Below are 17,838 nucleotides of genomic sequence, written 5' to 3'. Positions count from 1 at the left end.
ACATTCCCCTCTCCACAACAGTCACAAATCTAAGATTTGATCCGCAACTCACCTTTGAAGCCCATATCAAAAACCTGTGCAAGATCTCATTCTATCATCTCAGAAATATTGCAAAACTGCGTTCAACACTCACCTTAGCTGATGCTGAAAAACTGGTCCGTGCGTTTGTCTCCTCCAGACTGGATTACTGTAACGCACTTCTGTGACTATTGAGACTTTTAAAAAGTAAAATATTTATTTTTAGCAGAAATTATGAGTTTTAACCTTGCACAATAATGTTGTTGCACTATTTATCTATATTTTATACACTGATGTTTTTACCTGGCTTTTATGATCTTACCTGTAGCACATTTTTCTTAAATGTAAAGTGCATTAGAAATAAAATGTATTATTATTATTAATTATTATTATCTCACCAGTGTGTAAAACTGTGATGTAGTGTGTGTGTTTTTGAGGGCTTGTGTGTTATGTCTGAGGGCAAAGTTTGGTTTTCCAGCAAGATTGAATGGTTTTGAGTGGAGAGCTTCATTTTGACCTGAAAATAGGATGTTCTGAGAATTGGGTGAGAAGTTGTGCATTTGTGTTTGAGTTTCAAGAAAAAGAGGCATAATTTCAAGAAATGTGTCAGAGCAATCGAGAAAAATCTACAGGCCTCTGCAACAAGTTTTTTGAAAATGAAGATGGAAGATTGATTTTGGGATTTTATATATAGTTGATCTACTTATATTTAAATTATACACTTGTAAGTATAGTTTTATGACTTCAGTTGATATTGAAACTTTTTTAAATTACATTTAATTAAATTATCTTTGGTTATGAAGGTTTCTGATGCTGAACTGTGTTCATATTTTCTTTTAACTGGAAATCATTAAAATAGCTGTGATCCAGTAAGAGGCTGAGGTCAAAGGTCATGAGAAAAACCTTTCTCATTACAGTTTTTCACAATTGCTAAGATCAAATCAAACACTTGCCTCAAAACCATTTCATTTGTGCTCAAAATCAAACAATGCTTTCAAAACATAAACACAGCCAGTCAATAGGTAAAACACTACAGAGCATCTCGTCCAGGGCATGTAGTTACAGAAAATGTTTTTTTTGCGTAGAGGAAACGCATTTTCCAATTTAAAAAGTATAGTAATCACAACTTAGTACAGTAAACATGTAGTATACTGTAAGTACTGCAAGTAATACAGTATTGAATATCTGTATATTCAAATACATTAAGCCCAAAGAACAAAGAAAACTATAAATGACAAGCACATTACACTCAAAAATGTTGTGCAACATTATATCAATATTAATGCATCTTATCCAACGAAGGTTAAAATGAAGGGCAACTGGACTTGGTTGAAGATACTGGAAGATGTTTCGTCCCTCATCCAAAGGACTTCTTCAGTTCTGACTGACTGGCAGGGAAACTCAGCTATTTAACCTCAGTGGGGTCGTTATCCCGGGTCATCGATACCGCTGGTTCGTTAGTGTTCCTTGTTGCTGTGACGACAGTCGTTACAGTCGTTAAGACTACCTGTGGCCAAGACTGAACGACCATCGTTGGTATCTTCACCTGAGGCCAATAGGTTACGTTTGTTGAGTTTCCTGGGAAGTGATGAAAGGACAGCATTGTAAGTGGGGGATAAGTGGTGGCGTAGACCCCCTCCCCTGTTCAATGACGGCTTCTCGACCCTGGTGTAGATGGCTTCCTTGACACCTCTTTCAAACCATCCATCTTCTCTGTCTAAAATGTGCACCTGGTGGTCCTCAACGAGTGTCCTCTGTCCTTCAGATGTAAGTAGACTGCAGAGTGTTGACCTGAGGAGTTGGCCCTTCTGTGTTGAGCCATGCGTTTGTGTAGTGGTTGTTTAGTCTCCCCAATATACAGGTCTGTGCATTCCTCACTGCATTGGACCGCATACACTAGATTGCTTTTCTTGTGTTTGGGTGTGCGGTCTTTGGGGTGTACCAGCATCTGTCTTAGTGTGTTCTTGGGTTTAAAAAACACAGGGATGTTATGTTTGTTAAAAATCCTCCTGAGTTTCTCTGATACTCCAGACACGTATGGAATCACAATGTTGTTGCGTTTGATCTTCTTTTCCTCCTCCCCTGTAGTTTTGTTCTTCAGCAGCATTAACTCGGTCACCTACAACATTGCCAAACACATTTCCACCATCTTAGCTCCAATGGTGGGAAACACGCCTCACACATCCAAAACTCTATTGACTTTGTAAACAAAGTTCGAGGACTAAAACTGGATCCAGATGAAACCATGGTATACTATGACGTGACTTCTTTGTTTGGATGAGGGACGAAACGTCTTCCAGTATCTTCAACCAAGTCCAGTTGCCCTTCATTTTAACCTTCGTTGGATAACTATGACCTGGATGACTGAGAATCTTCATAGACATCTTGCTAATCATTTTGGGATGAACACCCTCAGATTGGTACGGGAGTATGAAAGGACAGCCAGGAAAATTGCAGACTACAGGAACCACCTACGATTCAACCTGAGATGCCGACAACACAAACTTATTCCCAACAGCCTACACTTAGGCTCCACGGTAAAAGGACACAGAGCCGGAATAATCCTGGAGAAAGCACAACACCAGCTACTGAACGAGAGAGTGAGACAGATACACTTCACAATTGAAGCCCTGAACAAAGAAATGGACAACATACACCACAAACTAGAAACATATCTGCCCAGTACAGCACTGGGAAAGGTCATGGACTTCATCAAGAAAGCACAGCTATCTCAGCACAACAAGAGCAAAGAAAGACAGACCCGGATTCCAAAACCTACAGTCCAGAGCGAGCTGCACTAACAGAACAGGAGAATTGTCTTGGAGGAGAAAGGACAATAACCCCACAACACTTGAAACAGACAACAGATGGGTGAAAAACTTGTCAGATAGGGAACTCACCCAACCAGAGAAAGACGTTCTGGCCAAAGGATTAAACTTTACCATTACACCACAGCAACTACCGATAGTAGACCTCATCACAGCCACAGAATCAGCCATTAGGAAAAACAAATTAACAGAAACAGAAGCGGAACAGCTCAGACTAAAGGTATCTGCAGCCCTTTCTAATGCGAAGGCCCCCCCTTCCAATCTCACCATCCAAGAAAGGAAGGCTGTGACATCTCTGAGCAAGGATCAAAACATCACTATCCTACCTGCGGACAAAGGAAGATGCACGGTAGTACTTAACACAGCTGACTACCAGAACAAAGTCAACACACTACTAATGGACACAAACACGTATGAGACACTGACACGAGACCCAACCAGCGGATACAAGAAAAAGGCCATAGAATGTCTACAACAGTTACAGAAGGACAACACCATCACCCGTGAACAATATTACCGTTTGTATCCTGGAGAAGCCATCCCATGCATTATGGACTACCCAAGATACACAAGAAGGAGCCCCACTCAGGCCGATTATCAGCAGCATTAACTCGGTCACCTACAACATTGCCAAACACATTTCCACCATCTTAGCTCCATTGGTGGGAAACAAGCCTTTCATCACTTCCCAGGAAACTCAACAAACGTAACTTATTGGCCTCAGTTGAAGATACCAACGATGGTCGTTCAGTCTTGGCCACAGGTAGTCTTAACCACTGTAACGACTGTCGTCACAGCAACAAGGAACACTAACGAACCAGCGTATCGATGACCCGGGATAACGACCCCACTGAGGTTAAATAGCTGAGTTTCCCTGCCAGTCAGTCAGAACTGAAGAAGTCCTTTGGATGAGGGACGAAACGTCTTCCAGTATCTTCAACCAAGTCCAGTTGCCCTTCATTTAACCTTCGTTGGATAACTATGACCTGGATGACTGAGAATCTTCATAGACATTAATGCATCTTACATGTTTTGGTGTCTGTAATGTGGAGATTTCATCAAGTTAAGCAGTGATGAGTCATGTGGGTGATGATGACGCCGAGGATCTCAGAGAGCTTCCTCGAGCAACTCCAACCAGAAGTTTTTGACAGCCAGAAAACATTTCGGAGCCAGAAAACATTGAAGTCACTATTAGAAGCATTACTTTTTTTACAACATGATCTTCATCAGCGGAGGACGTTCTCCCAGCTGTCACACAGTATTTTAACTCTGAAGCCAATGTGGAAAAGAAGCCAGAATAATGCTGAGTGAAATGGGAATTTCTGGGTGACTCCATCTGCTGAGGAAGAGCATGTGATGTGATTGAATCATGATTTAGTAATTTTATCTTAAAACAACAGCTTCACTCCGGCCACGGTGCTGTTGCACTATGTAGCACTGGAATCCCGGGCAGGAAACTTTCACAACAGCATAGTGCTTTACTATAAGCTGCCTTGATGTTCTCAGTATGGAGATCATAGCAGAGGCTGAAAAGAGACTGAAGAAGTCATTGTCGAAAGGAGTGAGGAAGATACAAAGAGAGAGTGACCGGACAAGATTAAATATCAGACTGGCTTTTACTTGTTGGCGTGAAACTGAACTGAAAGGATCCAAAGGATCCTGTATGAAGCTGAGGTCAAAGGTCATGACCAAGACTTTTCTCATTACAGTCTCAGGTTAGTTTCTCTTGATTATTTAACAAACCCCTGATGAACCTGAGATTTCAATGGGATATAAATGGATAGAGAGAAGATATGCTGGAAAAAGTAATGTGAGTTCCCCAAATGTTGATATGTTAAATCCACTTCACAGAAATTATGTGTGTGTGTGTATGTGTGTGTGCGTGTGTGTGCGCGTGTGTGTGTGTGTGTGTGTGTGTGTCCTCAGTGAAGTGTATCAGTCTCTGCAGTAGCTTCCAGCTGCAGCAGTCAGTTCAGTTTCTGTTCAGTCTGACTGAGGGAGGTTTTTGTAAACGCTTTTTCACTGTGTGAACACATCCTGACTGTTGATATAGTGATAACTCTGACAGTAGTAAACTGCTGCATCTTCAGTCTGAACTCCACTGAAGGTCAGAGTGAAGTCAGAGTTTGATCCACTGCCTGTAAAACGACCTGGAATCCCTGATGCACGAGTGCTAGCATAGTAAATGAGGAGTTTAGGAGTTTCTCCATCTCTCTGTTGGTACCAGGCTAAAAAGTGGTAGTTGCCATTAAATAAACATCCTGACTGGTCCTACATCTGATGGAGACGGAGCCTCCAGAGCAGAGCTCACTGCTCCAGGCTGAGTCACTGTGATCTGGCCTCTGGACTCTGAGGATACAGAGACAAAAACATAAAGCAGCATCATGGTTTTGTGAGCTTCATTTCAGAGGGAGATGTTCATAGAGGAGAGGAGTTTGATTCTCTGGACTTTACCTGTGAAGCAGCAGCAGAGGAGAGTCCAGATGAGGACGCAGATCAAAGTCATGTTTTTGATGAGGAGGATTTCTGTGGCTTCTGTTGTCATGAAGGACAGCTGTCAGTCATCCAGTGTTCAACTCTCAGGACTATAAACTCTCCCAGAGCACTGGAGCATGGTGCTGCTGATGCAAAGTGGCTCTCTATGGAAATGCTCTGACTGACTCCAGCAGGAACTTACTCTGAAGATTTTTATCAATGGGTCAATCATTTTATCAGAGTACTGATAATATTTTTGAAAAACCTCTTTTATATGATTTTGGTTAAATATTTTGTTTAAAATATGTTCTGAGTTATTTCAGTTAACTGAGAGAAAAAATTTAAATTTAATTTGAACTAAATGAACTAGTAGTGGGCAACGATTAAATCTTTTAATTACAATTAATCGCATTATTTTCTTGAAAATTGAAAATTAATAATGAATTCTAAAGTAGTGTACTGCTGTTTTAAATGTACTGCTACATACACAAAAATGCAATAACGTGTGGTTTGCAAAGAGCTTTTTACCAGCAGTATTCCCTTTACACAGCAGCAATAAAATATTTCTTGTAAATCTCAACTTAAACATTAATGTAATCAAATCAAATATTAAACCACAGCTATTTACCACTGCCAGGGAATTACCTTTTATCTAGCTTGTTAAAACAAGTTACCATCAGAGTCCAGTTTTCTTGGGATTTGGAACATTGAAACAGTCTATGTTCAGTAGAAAGTGTCCCTGTTACAGTGAGGTGAAGTGGTCGAGCACAAGGTGTACTGGGGTTCCAGTGAAACTGTCGTGGTCGTGCTCGCCTCACGCACACGCCCGCCTGCTGCCAAAGTTGAGTTGTCTTGAATTTTTGTACGTGACGCGCAGCACAAATCATTGGAAGAGAGACTGATCCTCGCTGTTTGTGAGTTTCCAGAATTTAAATAGTTATCAGGACATCAACAGGAGGGAATTCACATGGCAGAGCATCCCTGCAAAACTAAATGCAGGCCTATCAGGTAAAGTTAGTCTGTGTATAATTTTAATTTAAGTTAAAGGCTGCGGCTGTGTAGCGCACAGAAGCCGTTGCCATGGTTACTATCCATAGAGCGCCGGCCGTTCACTCGCAGAGAGCTGTCTCCCTGTCTGTTCACCTGAGAACCTGCCGAAGCCTCTCCGCTGTTGTTTGGGTTATTTGCAGGCTGATCAACATCCCACCTCTCCTGTGACCCATGGTTTGATTGTAGGCCCATGTGTATTCAGAGCCAGTGAGCAACGGACTTTCAAAATAATAATTTAAAAAACTGTCGCCATTAATTAATGAATGCTTTAACGCGATAACAATACATTAACGTGCCCAGCCCTAAAATTAACATGTTAAATTAAAACAGTCATATTTTCACATGTCAGCTGATAAAATGTAACAAACAGAAACTATTTTTGGTGAGTTTGTTTGTGTCAAAGTCAGAGAGCCGTGTCTCTCTACAGTGAGAGGTTTTTGTACGGCGGCTCAATGAGTTTGTATCACTGTGGTACACGTTCGGTGGAGGAACCAGACTGGATTTGGAAGTAAGTCAAACCTTTAACAAAACTTTTATTTCAATAGCAATTTTTCAACGTTTATAATCAGCATGCCAGAAAACTGTTTGACTTTCCATATTAATGTATAAAGTTTATTAAAATTATTTGCACTAAGAAACAAAGTTCACTTTAGTAAGAGCAATTTACCAACTCATTATATAAATAGTAAATATACAATATTAAGCCACAGCAGAAATCATTATTTCCAACCTTAATGGTAAAGTTGCATCTTGAGGGCTTGTAGCTTTAGTTCAGTCTGACAAAGTCAGAGAGCCGCGTCTCTTACAGTGAGAGGTTTTTGTACGGCGGCTCAATGAGTTTGAATCACTGTGGTTGACTTTTGGTGGAGGAACCAGACTGGATGTTGGAAGTAAGTTCTGCTCATATACTAAATACAATATTATCAAGTCCTGCTTTAAATTAAACTTTTCAATGTTTAAGGCAGATAAATATATCTTGTTTTAATTACAAAACTTTTATTGTTCATGTTTTTATTTCTCTTCCTTTACCATGGAGGCTAACTCAGAGCAGCTTAACTAAAATGTTCTTCACACAGTCCTGTCAAAATGAAATATAATCAACTTGAAGTGGAGAAATATAAAACTTTAATCTTAATGTAAAAATGTTTAGATTAGTTAATTTTAAAATGCTCTCCACAATAATGGCAGTTGTTACGGTTAAATACAATTCACTTTCTTCATGTAAAATTGAAGTGAAGATAACGAAAATGTAGCTATTCTTATGTATTTTGGAAAAAGATACAATATTTCCACTTTGAAAAGTAAAGGACAACTGGCACTACTTTTGTAAAATAACACAATGGTCAGAATATCTGTCAGTAAGTGAAGTGATACAGCTGAGCAGTGATACCTGTGTGACTGAATTTGCACTTGAAAAGTAACGACGTTTAAACTGTATCTAGTGGTTCAACTCATTATAGCTGTTAATGTAAGTGAAGAAACACTTGGTGATGATTGAAATCCAGATAAAGAACATCTGATTGTTTTCAGTTCATTTCTGTTTTGGTTTCCACTGAATAAATTATTGTACAGTCAGGTTTTCTGATGATCTTGATAAGAAAGTTTGTTATTTATTTCCAGTGTAGTTTGATATATTTCAGGTCGTTCTGTATGATGATTCTCTCTGTGCTGATTTGCATGAGGGGCTTCTTAAAGGGAAGTGAAACAATGTGTGAGTGAGTGACTGGTGGAGCAGAAAAAACATCTGACAGAAACTCCTTAAAGGAGAAAATCAGCTCTCACACAGTAAAGGTGTCCTCTAAGCTGATTGGTGTCTCCTAGGTGATGTCCGTCCCACCCTGACGGTGCTGCCCCCCTCCAGTGAGGAGCTGCAGCAGGGGAAGGCCACGCTCATGTGCCTGGCCAACAAGGGCTTCCCCTCAGACTGGAGTCTGGCCTGGAAGGTGGACGGCAGCAGCAGCAGCAGCAGCTGGGAGGAGAGCAGGAGCCCCGGGGTGCTGGAGAAGGACGGCCGCTACAGCTGGAGCAGCACCCTGAGGCTCCCTGCAGACCAGTGGAGGAAGGTGGGCTCTGTGACCTGTGAGGCCACCCAGGGCTCCCAGGCTCTGGTCTCAGAGACACTGAGGAGAGACCAGTGTTCCCAGTCCTGACCTGACTCACTGGGACTCTGTTACTGGTTTTAATCTGCTTTCTGTAACTCTGTCTCTCTCAGACAAAAGTTTTAAATAATGCTATTTTCTTATTCATAGTCACGCTGACTCTGTTATCTTTTTCAGATAATAAAGATGGTTTTGTTCAAATCAAAATGTTTCTGAGGATATTATTATTTAAACAGAAGTATTATTCTTTTTAATATTAAAATTATTAAACTACTGTCAGAGCTTATTAATAGACATTTTCTAGTCTTTAATTTTAATTTTATTAAAATGTCTGAAATCATATAACTACATTTTTCAATGTTATAATAAAGCATATTTATGTGGATAAGAAAGATAAGTGAAAGTCCTGTTCAAAATTACCTTTAATAACTGTAAAACAGAATAAATATAGTTTTACAGCACAGGAAAAGAATAACAGAAAACATCAGCATAAATGGATATAACATTCAGGCAATCTGAAACATAAACGTATTTTAGTAACATCTCAAGCACAAATGTAAAAAAAAAGATGAAGATGATTTCTAATGGGTTACTATTTACAAAGTTGATTAAATTTCATTATTAAACATTTCGTTCTGAGTTTTATAGTACAATTTCATTTGTAGTGATTTACTTTTGCACTGAGTTTTGTGTTGAATTTATTAAAAAGAGTAAGAATTGTCATCTGTATGAACTGTCTAATGACACAGTTGACATCAGTTGACTAAAAGTTAGAGAAGTTTATAAATGTATTCTTCACCCAAAATCATGGTCCATAAATGCAGTACTGTCATGTTTGAAATGTTATTAATTTACACATAATTATGAGAAATATTTTTGTCATGTCTTATGTTTAATTTTCTGTGCAGCTGTTGATCAGATCAGTTCCTCTCCAGCTGCGAGAGGTTTTTGTATGACGTTGTATCACTGTGTGAGTGGGAAGCTGTTACGCTGCTGACAGTAATAAACTCCTGCATCTTCAGTCTGGACTCCTCTGATGGTCAAAGTGAAGTCAGTCTGTTGGGCTGTTGCACTGAAACGATCTGAAACTCCAGGCTGACGAGCTGTAGTATCATAAATGAGGAGTTTTGGAGCTTCTCCAGGTTTCTGAAGGTACCAGTTAATGTCATCACCTATAAGTGAACTGGCTTTACATCTGAGAGAGACAGTCTGTCCTGGAACAACAGACTGAGCTCCAGGAGACTGAGTCAGGATGATTTCTCCTGATGAATCTGGAAAACGTGGAGAAAAAAAAAAAAGAGGAGAAGGGTTATTGAGACAAATCCAGTTTGGAGAAAGATGATCAACATCCAAACAGAATCTCATTTCTTTAACATGGAGAACAGATGGAAGAAGGTAAATGCTGCTTGTTTCAGTGTTTCTCCATCACAGCAGAACATCATTGTGGTGAACCTGGTTGCATCCTGAAGCAAAGTTTTCAGAAGAGAGTCTCACCCTGAACAAGGAGCCCCAGGGTGGCCAGCAGTAGAATCAGTGACATCATCATTGTGCTGCCGGCGTGTCAGTGGCTCTGAAAGGCCTGGACAGCCACTGATCAACACTGGCCTCTTAACGGCTGGGAGCAGAGAGGCAGGACACATATGCAAACACACAGAGTCAGTGAGCTGTAGCTGTCCTCAACATATCATGGTGTTTCCCCCTCAGTGCTGAGAGCGTTGATCTACATATTTACATATTTACATGTAGAGGATCCTGAAACATGTCATTTTCAGTAACTTCTACATGTAATATGGTAATATGGTATTTTAGACATGATTAGTGACATTAATATCAATGTTGGTTTGACATCTTTAGGTGTCTGTAATATGGAAATTTCTTTAAGTAAAGTAGTGTTGGGTGTTTGACGGGATGCTGAGGCCGACGATCTCAGAGAGCTTCCTCGAGAAACTCCAACCAGAAAACATGGAAGTCATCATCAGTTACATTACTGTTTTTATGACATGATCTTCCTCAGCAGATGGAGTTCACCCAGCTGTCATGGAATATTTTAACTTTGAAGCCAACGTGGACATGAAGTCCTAAAAATGCTCAGAGGAATGTGAATTTGAAAATCTGCATTTCAATGAAAACTGGGTGACTCCATCTGCTAAGAAAGATCATGTGATGTGATTGAAAGCTCCACAACAGTTAGTGGATTGTAGTGAACAACGGTGTGGATTTGTGCATTTTACATTGAATAAATTTGGAGCTACCCTAAATTCCTTTCTCCTCCCCAGAGAAGAAGGGGAGGGGTCAAAGTTGCTTTCTCTAAGTGCTATCCCAACCATAAAACTGGCACCTTTTTGATTCCGAAGCTGATAACGCGGGGTCTGACTGTTAAACTGACAAAGGGACACGAGCCAGCCATTGGCATCTCCCTGAACAGCCTATCAAAACTGGCCCCCCACACACGTTTCCGTGGCAACTGACCTTATTCTTTGTTTTATTACCACATCAAAGGGATACTCCTTGTCTCACCTAAGTATGACATTGTCCAGGACAGCTGAACTTTCAATGTAAAAGGACTGCACTCTCCAAAAGACTCAAAGCATCTAATTAAATTGAATTAAATCTTTAGTTACCTGAATATGTTTGCCTCTATTTGAGTAGTTATGTTAACTGTTGTTGCTATCTGTTGTTGATATTAGTGCTGAAAAGAAGTTACTTGTGCAATGTTTTTATTTTCAGCAAGACACTCCTTCATCTAATGTAGTCCAAGCTTTCCTCATGTAACCTGAGCTCCCCCAAGTGGGCGAAATAAGTATTACATGCCCTCGTCGGAAATGCCGTTAAATGTATAAATATCCTGACCATAATGTGACAATTGTTTCCTGTTACCAAATGCCTAGAACGGTACAACCGTTCAACCATTGAGGTTCAATTGTGGAAAATATTTGATGATAATACGTGCAAATAGATTTCTTTTCTTTAGACATTAAGTTTAGAAAGGCAGTCCCTTGGGAAACCTGAGACGCCCCCTGGGGAACCACACCCCAGGCAACAAAAGAGCGACACGCGACCTCGCTTCTGGCTCTTCTCTTCGCTGTTGGCTCTGCCACCCTGCTCGGCCCTCTGGACGCAGTAAGACTTAACACACTTTCTGTGATCAGATGTCCATTTAACTCCTAAACTATAGCATTAGTTTACTTCAGTAGCTCTTCTATGCCGTATGAGTCAAATGCTTCCCACAACCGAACCTCCAGGCTCATTATTCAGCAAATGTTTATGTTCCCTGTATCCAACCATCTTTTTATCACCTTAGTTAGAGAATAAAGTCACTATAATATAATCAAGAGCTGTGTGTGTTGCCTATTTATAGTTCCTGCCAAGAGAATTGACCCTTTAGATATGAGACTGACTGACTGATTTAAGATAATTGAGCGATTATTAACTAACTGATCACTAGTAATAATTGTATAATTATTCAAAACTACCTAGAGGTCCGGAGACTCGAGGATTATAACAACTCCGGTGGTGCCCTTAACGAGGAAATTTAGATTTTATGAATAAAAATTCATAATTGGGTACCAATTCTTATAAATTATTAAAATGCATAACTAATAAATTTAGGTCTACTACACTGGACAGGTCACCAGTCCATCGCAGGGCCAAAGTGGACATGAAGTCCTAAAGATGCAGAAATTTGACTCTAGGATATAACAACTCCGGTGGTGCCCTTAACGAGGAATTAAATAAATTTTGATTTTTATGAATAAAAATAAATAATTGGGTATCAATTCTTATAAATTTATTAAAATGCATAACTAATAAATTTAGGTCTACTACATAATGGAGCCTGCCGTGTGAGGCCCAGAAAAATTTCCCTCCAAAATTTTGCCACTGAAATAATTATCGCCCAGTAAATTGCTCCATAGAAACTCTCCTGTCTTCCCTCTTAACTTAACGTTAGTGATGAAAGTGTGTGTGAGTTTTGACCATGTTCTTTGTTGTGAAATGAAATGCTTTGTGCAACTTGTTTGGCCGCCGGGCCATTGTTCTTTGTTGTTCAGTACAGAGTTGTAGTGAGCTGAGCTATGAGGACCGAGCTAATGTTAAACTGAATGCATTCCTGTAACGTTACCATTTGAGAAATCTGAGCTAAAGCTACACACAATCTCCGCTGACGAGTGGATGAAATGCCCTTTTGGTTGAGAGAAACTTAATCGATATTGATAATTTTAAGGCCTAATAAGAGGCAGATAGATTACAGTTGCGCCGTGCCAATGGGATTTGTTTGCGGCTATAAATAACAGTCTGACGCGCTGAGCCGTGGGTTGTTATGTTATATGCAAAACTCCGGTATTCTGTTGAAATTAGCTACTTCAACAAATACAGCTGCCCGGCAGTGGAGTCACAGGCGTGAAGACGCCGAGTTTAGCCTGTAGCGTTGTACCTACCGAGCTAAGTTAACGCTAAATCGAAGCTTGGAAGCAAGCTGAGTCATTGAAACAAAGGAGCGAGTCCTTCCCCCATTTTGAGCGGGACTGGTGTCCGTCAGTGTTCTGATTTACTGCCGTTGCTGCAACGATGGTTTGCTAACTGCGTTAGCCTGAAGCTAACAGCTGTTGGGTCCGAGGACCAGAGAGGAAGCCGCTTCTTCTTCTACATTGAGAAATAGGCCGCGCCCAGGCGGAGCCACAGCTCCCTACTGGCTGGCTGAATAAATTGCATGTTCTGCATTAAATCGACTTCAGCGTCATCAGTGACAGAGATGAGCGTTTGAATCATCGAGTGAATTAAACCAGACTTTGGTGATCGATCTTGTTAACTTGACACATAAACCATTGTGTTGACTCTCAGATTAAATTAATAAGGAGTGTTACTCCTTAAGTGTAGGATAGAGCACAGGCTCTCCTTTTTCCTTGAATAACTGCTAACTTTTAAAGATCTATTGGGTGTTCGCTTGTAACAAGGTACTGAGCCAGTTTAGTACCCTAACCTAGGATTACACTGAGTAGCTCTGTTAATTTTGAGGCAATCTTTTATTCAAAGATTCGCTTTTCTAATTTTGATCCAGCTGTATTTGAATGAACAGCTTTATTCTTATTACTGCTGCAATATCCCTGATTTTGACTTTGTCATTTTGAAGCCTTTTCTGTAGTGCTATTTTTGATCCTTGCAGGAATAAATAAATACAGAATAACATCTTGATTTGAATTTTGTTAACCTTTTGGACTGATTGGAATTCTGAAACCCACATTAAGCTTGATAAGTTGAATTGATAGCTTTCCAACTAGGCTTTCTTTAATCCTTGTTCATTATAAATGTAATTTGGACTCTGACTTTTATAGCAATTGGAATTGTGATAACTTGATAACTACCAAAGGGTAATTAAAATCTTTTAAGTTTAATCAGCTTTGATTTTTTTTTTTTTAATCCACTTTAATCAGCCTAGGATTTTTGTTGATGTAACTTTGAACTTTGAGTTTATTCTCATTGCCTTTGAACTTTGATTTTAGAAATATAATTTTAATATCAAAATTTTAATTTTTCCAATTTTGAACTTTGATTCTAAAATTTAATTTTTCTCAAACAATTTTTTTCCCAACTTTGACTTTGATCATTAAGGACTTTGAGCTTTGATTGTCAAGCTAGTTGTAACATGAACTTTGATTTGATCTATAGCATTTAACTTTAATCCCAAGTGTGATTTAATTTAATTTTTCCTATTTTTCTTTCACCTAAATGACCAAACTGAAAATTTTAATTTAAGTCTGACTTGAAAGTCAGCTTTATCCAACCTGACATTCCCTTTTCCTCAACTAGTAAACACACTAGCTGAAACTGTTTAACTGACTGGCTCAGGTCTGCTGTACCAGCTAACACCTGTAGTCCACTTCTGATTTTATTAAACCAAATTGTATAACTGAGTCCATAGATTTGATTTTGATCCTTCTGTTCTTCAGATTCCAACCTTCCAAATTGACTTAAAGGAACATCAACAGCTCCAGGAACTATAGAAGCAACACCCATTTATTTTTGTATTTTTATGCATATCCTCTGAGTTGACACACTTGTTTGTTGTCTGATTTGGACTCACACCAAAGTCCTTAACCAAACCACTTGAGTACCTGCCTTTGAACATGGCAGACCCACGATTAGTGGCAGCCAGTGGGGGCGACCCACTGGAACACTTTGACTCCATCTTGGCCCACATGACCGAGACCATGGTAACTGGCTACTCAAGCCAACTACAAGGCACCGACGCGGTGAACCTTGAAACAATTTTTGCAGAGCTGGTAACAACTGCTCGAGCCACTTCCTCAAAGGACAAAGCCTTGTCCCAGATGCTAGGAAAACTAGCTATTGTAATGTCTGCCCAGTCTAAGCACACGCACCAGCTTGAACAGCAGCTGGAAAACACCAGGCAGTCACTAAGTGAAGCGGAAGAACGCATCACTGACCTACAGGCTCCTTGCCACCTCCCACAGGAGGGTGGAGTGATGAGGAGAAAATTGAGCTGCAAGAAAAGGCCAATCAGCTTGAACACTCACTCTTTCAGCAAGAACAGGAGTTAGAGTGGACTAAAAGTAAACTTAAAGACACAACTGAATCCCTTGACCAATCAGAAACCCTCCTTAGACAAGCAGTGGGGGAAATTAAAGAGCTAAAATTACAAGTCAAGGTTTATAGCAAACTTAGAGAAGCTGACCAAAAACGTATGCAAGAAATGCGAAGACAGCTAGAGGATAGGGACAGAGTAACCCAATCCCCGCTACAGCAGGAAAACAAGGAGGATTGGGCTGGGAGGATGTGAGACAGCCAACAAACTCCCTCTACAAAACACTCCCACCAGAGAGAGACAAGGCTTGCTCCCCTTTGCCAGCCTCAGGAGGATGGTCTCCACGACCACTCCCAAACTGATCCCACAGGATCATATGACAGAGCGCCAGATAAATAGCCCTCCACCTACTCAGGTGAAGACTGCTTACTCCCCCGGCTGCATCCGCCGCCCACTGCTGACCATGACTTAAGCCCCTCTGACAGAGACTTAGACAAAATCGCTCGCCACATAACACGCTTCAAGCCTGAGTCTACAGGCTGAAATGAGACCAGTATCTATCTAAAAGATATTGAATACTACTTGCGGAAATTCCCTGCTGCCACCACTGACGACAAGATTTACCTGATCAAGGTGACATCTAGTCGAGAGGTCAGCAGCTTTATTGAACGCCAGCCCAGGCATGTCAGGCAAGATTATGACTCGCTCTGCCAGGCACTGGTAGAGGAATATTCTGACTTGACAGCAAAATCAGGTCTAACAGCTGCACTTGCTGTTAAGCAAGGGAGGCCAGAACCTCCTCAGCAGTACTACAACCGACTCAGACAAGCGTACTTTGGTACCAAAAATGAGCCGGATATGGAGGAAGAGTTGAGCTTCAAATATCTTTTTATCCAAAACCTCCACCCCACTACCAGTCATCATCTGGGTGTAGCAGCCTGCCCACGCACCCAAACCAGTCGACAGCTACGTGAGTTAGCTACAAAGGATTTGAAAAGCAGAGACTCACAATGACGAGGCATTCTGAGCCCCATGGTGTCCTCACTCTCAGCATCAATTCCCTACAGGTGGAGCCAAAACGAGCTCCTGGTCTTGAAACACCTGCGTCAACCTGCATCACCTCCCAGAATTATAGACCAAGCCAGAAGCAGAGGTGCAGCCTGCCTCAGCAAAATGAGCATGGTCGACGTCACTCAGAGCCATCTGGTCTGAGAAGAGCCAAAATCTTAGGCCTGAAACCCATCGGCCCAGGTACAGCCCAACCGCTGTGAAACCCACCACTTTTCACGGAAGGGGGGACACAAGCAGCACAAATCCCAAAACAATTGGGACAGGCGATCTCAGAGAGCTACACTCCAGAGATCCCACTATAGAGACACAAATAGCAATGACACTGAAAGTGAGTCTGACACACCCACTTTTAGTAAGGAGGAAATTACAGCGCTTAAGCGCCTGCTCCAAACCCTGTCCAAACAGGAAGATAAGAAGGCAGAGCACTTGGCCACAGCTGCTGCAAAGCCAAAGTCCCCTTCTCCTGACACTTTGACAAAACGACTGACACGCTCACACAGATGGACTGAGAGAACCGCTCCCTCCAGCACACTCCTGGTGGTACAGTCCGACTCAAGAGAGAATCCTCTCACAGAGTCCAAATCCACTCAGGGCAGTCCGCCCTCCCAACAGTTCTTGTGTCACCTGCCTGAAAGGGGAGTTTCACGGAAATTCTACCTGCCTGTAACACTTGAAAACACTCTGGTGCAGGAAGCACTTCTTGATTCAGCTGCAGACATCACTGTAATGTCATCAGCCCTCTTCAGGCAGCTACAGGCTATGACCCGCTCCCACACAGACCTGAAACTACAGACTTGTGACCTTGAGGTCCAGCCACTCGGCCCTGAAAACCTCAATTTGACAGCCATGACATTAGTCCACATGTCTATCGGTCCCATGGACCTCATCCACCCGGTGTATGTCTCACCATTTGACGCCATTCCTCTACTCATTGGCAAAGATTTCCTTAACCGCTTTGAGCCACTGCTTGACTTTCAGAACTTGCCGATCTGGGCACAGGTGAAACGACCCCTGCCTATCTCACTGTCTGAATACATCACAGAACGAGAAACCCGCCTCTGTGCTTTAGTTACCACCTCAAATGACGCACTGATCCCCAAAACCACTCCACTGGATTGGCCGATCAGCACCGACACTCATGACTGTGAGCTCAAGACTCCAGAGATGGGGCACACACCTTCTTCCTTGCCTCCTGACCAATCTAAGGAAATGATTCACACTGAGCCTTCAAAGGCTACTGTCAGCCTTTCTTCTTACCAGCGACTCGGTTCCCACAGGCAACATGACAATGACAGACAGATGGGTGCACAAACTGTCACCGCCTTCCCTTTCAACACGTCACCAGAGCCATCCTCCACGACTTTACATAAAGGCATGAGAGGGGGGTCAGACACCACATATAGTCATCCTACAGCTGAACTTTACACCAAGTTTACAGCAAACAAACAGGGTGCTGTTACAGACACACCCCAGCACTCCCAAGCGGATTTGCTCCCTACCCATCCCACCCTTATGACTTGCGATGCCACCAGAGCCCAGGCAGCAGGCTTGTCTCTGACAGCCTCCCCTGCGCCACAAATCTCAGTCCCTGACTCTCTTGGTGACTCTGACCTAATTCGGCTTCAAACTCTTGATCCCGCCATTAGCAAAATGCTCCTCTGCCTTTCTGACGCAGAGCCTGTCTCCAACACTGAACTTGATTCCATCCCTGGCTTGAAATACCTTTACCTGGTGCGCTCTTCTTTGCGTGTCGTCA

General features: G+C 41.6%; 1 gene segment (V, D, J or C); it reads right to left on the bottom strand.

The window, feature by feature from the left end:
• Positions 1 to 9,109: 9,109 nt before the first annotated feature.
• LOC119907354 lies at positions 9,110 to 10,019 on the bottom strand. The segment is given in 2 exon segments: positions 9,110 to 9,741; positions 9,965 to 10,019. Coding segments are annotated over 2 exon segments (360 nt in total).
• Between the last annotated feature and the right edge of the window lie 7,819 nt (positions 10,020 to 17,838).

Source organism: Micropterus salmoides, unplaced genomic scaffold (genome assembly GCF_014851395.1).
Source record: "Micropterus salmoides isolate LMB-PRFRI ecotype aquatic unplaced genomic scaffold, ASM1485139v1 Ms_hic_scaffold_17, whole genome shotgun sequence".
NCBI lineage: Eukaryota > Metazoa > Chordata > Actinopteri > Centrarchiformes > Centrarchidae > Micropterus > Micropterus salmoides.
The sequence above is the reverse complement of the archived record's forward strand: the minus strand, read 5'-3'. Positions and strand labels throughout refer to the sequence as shown.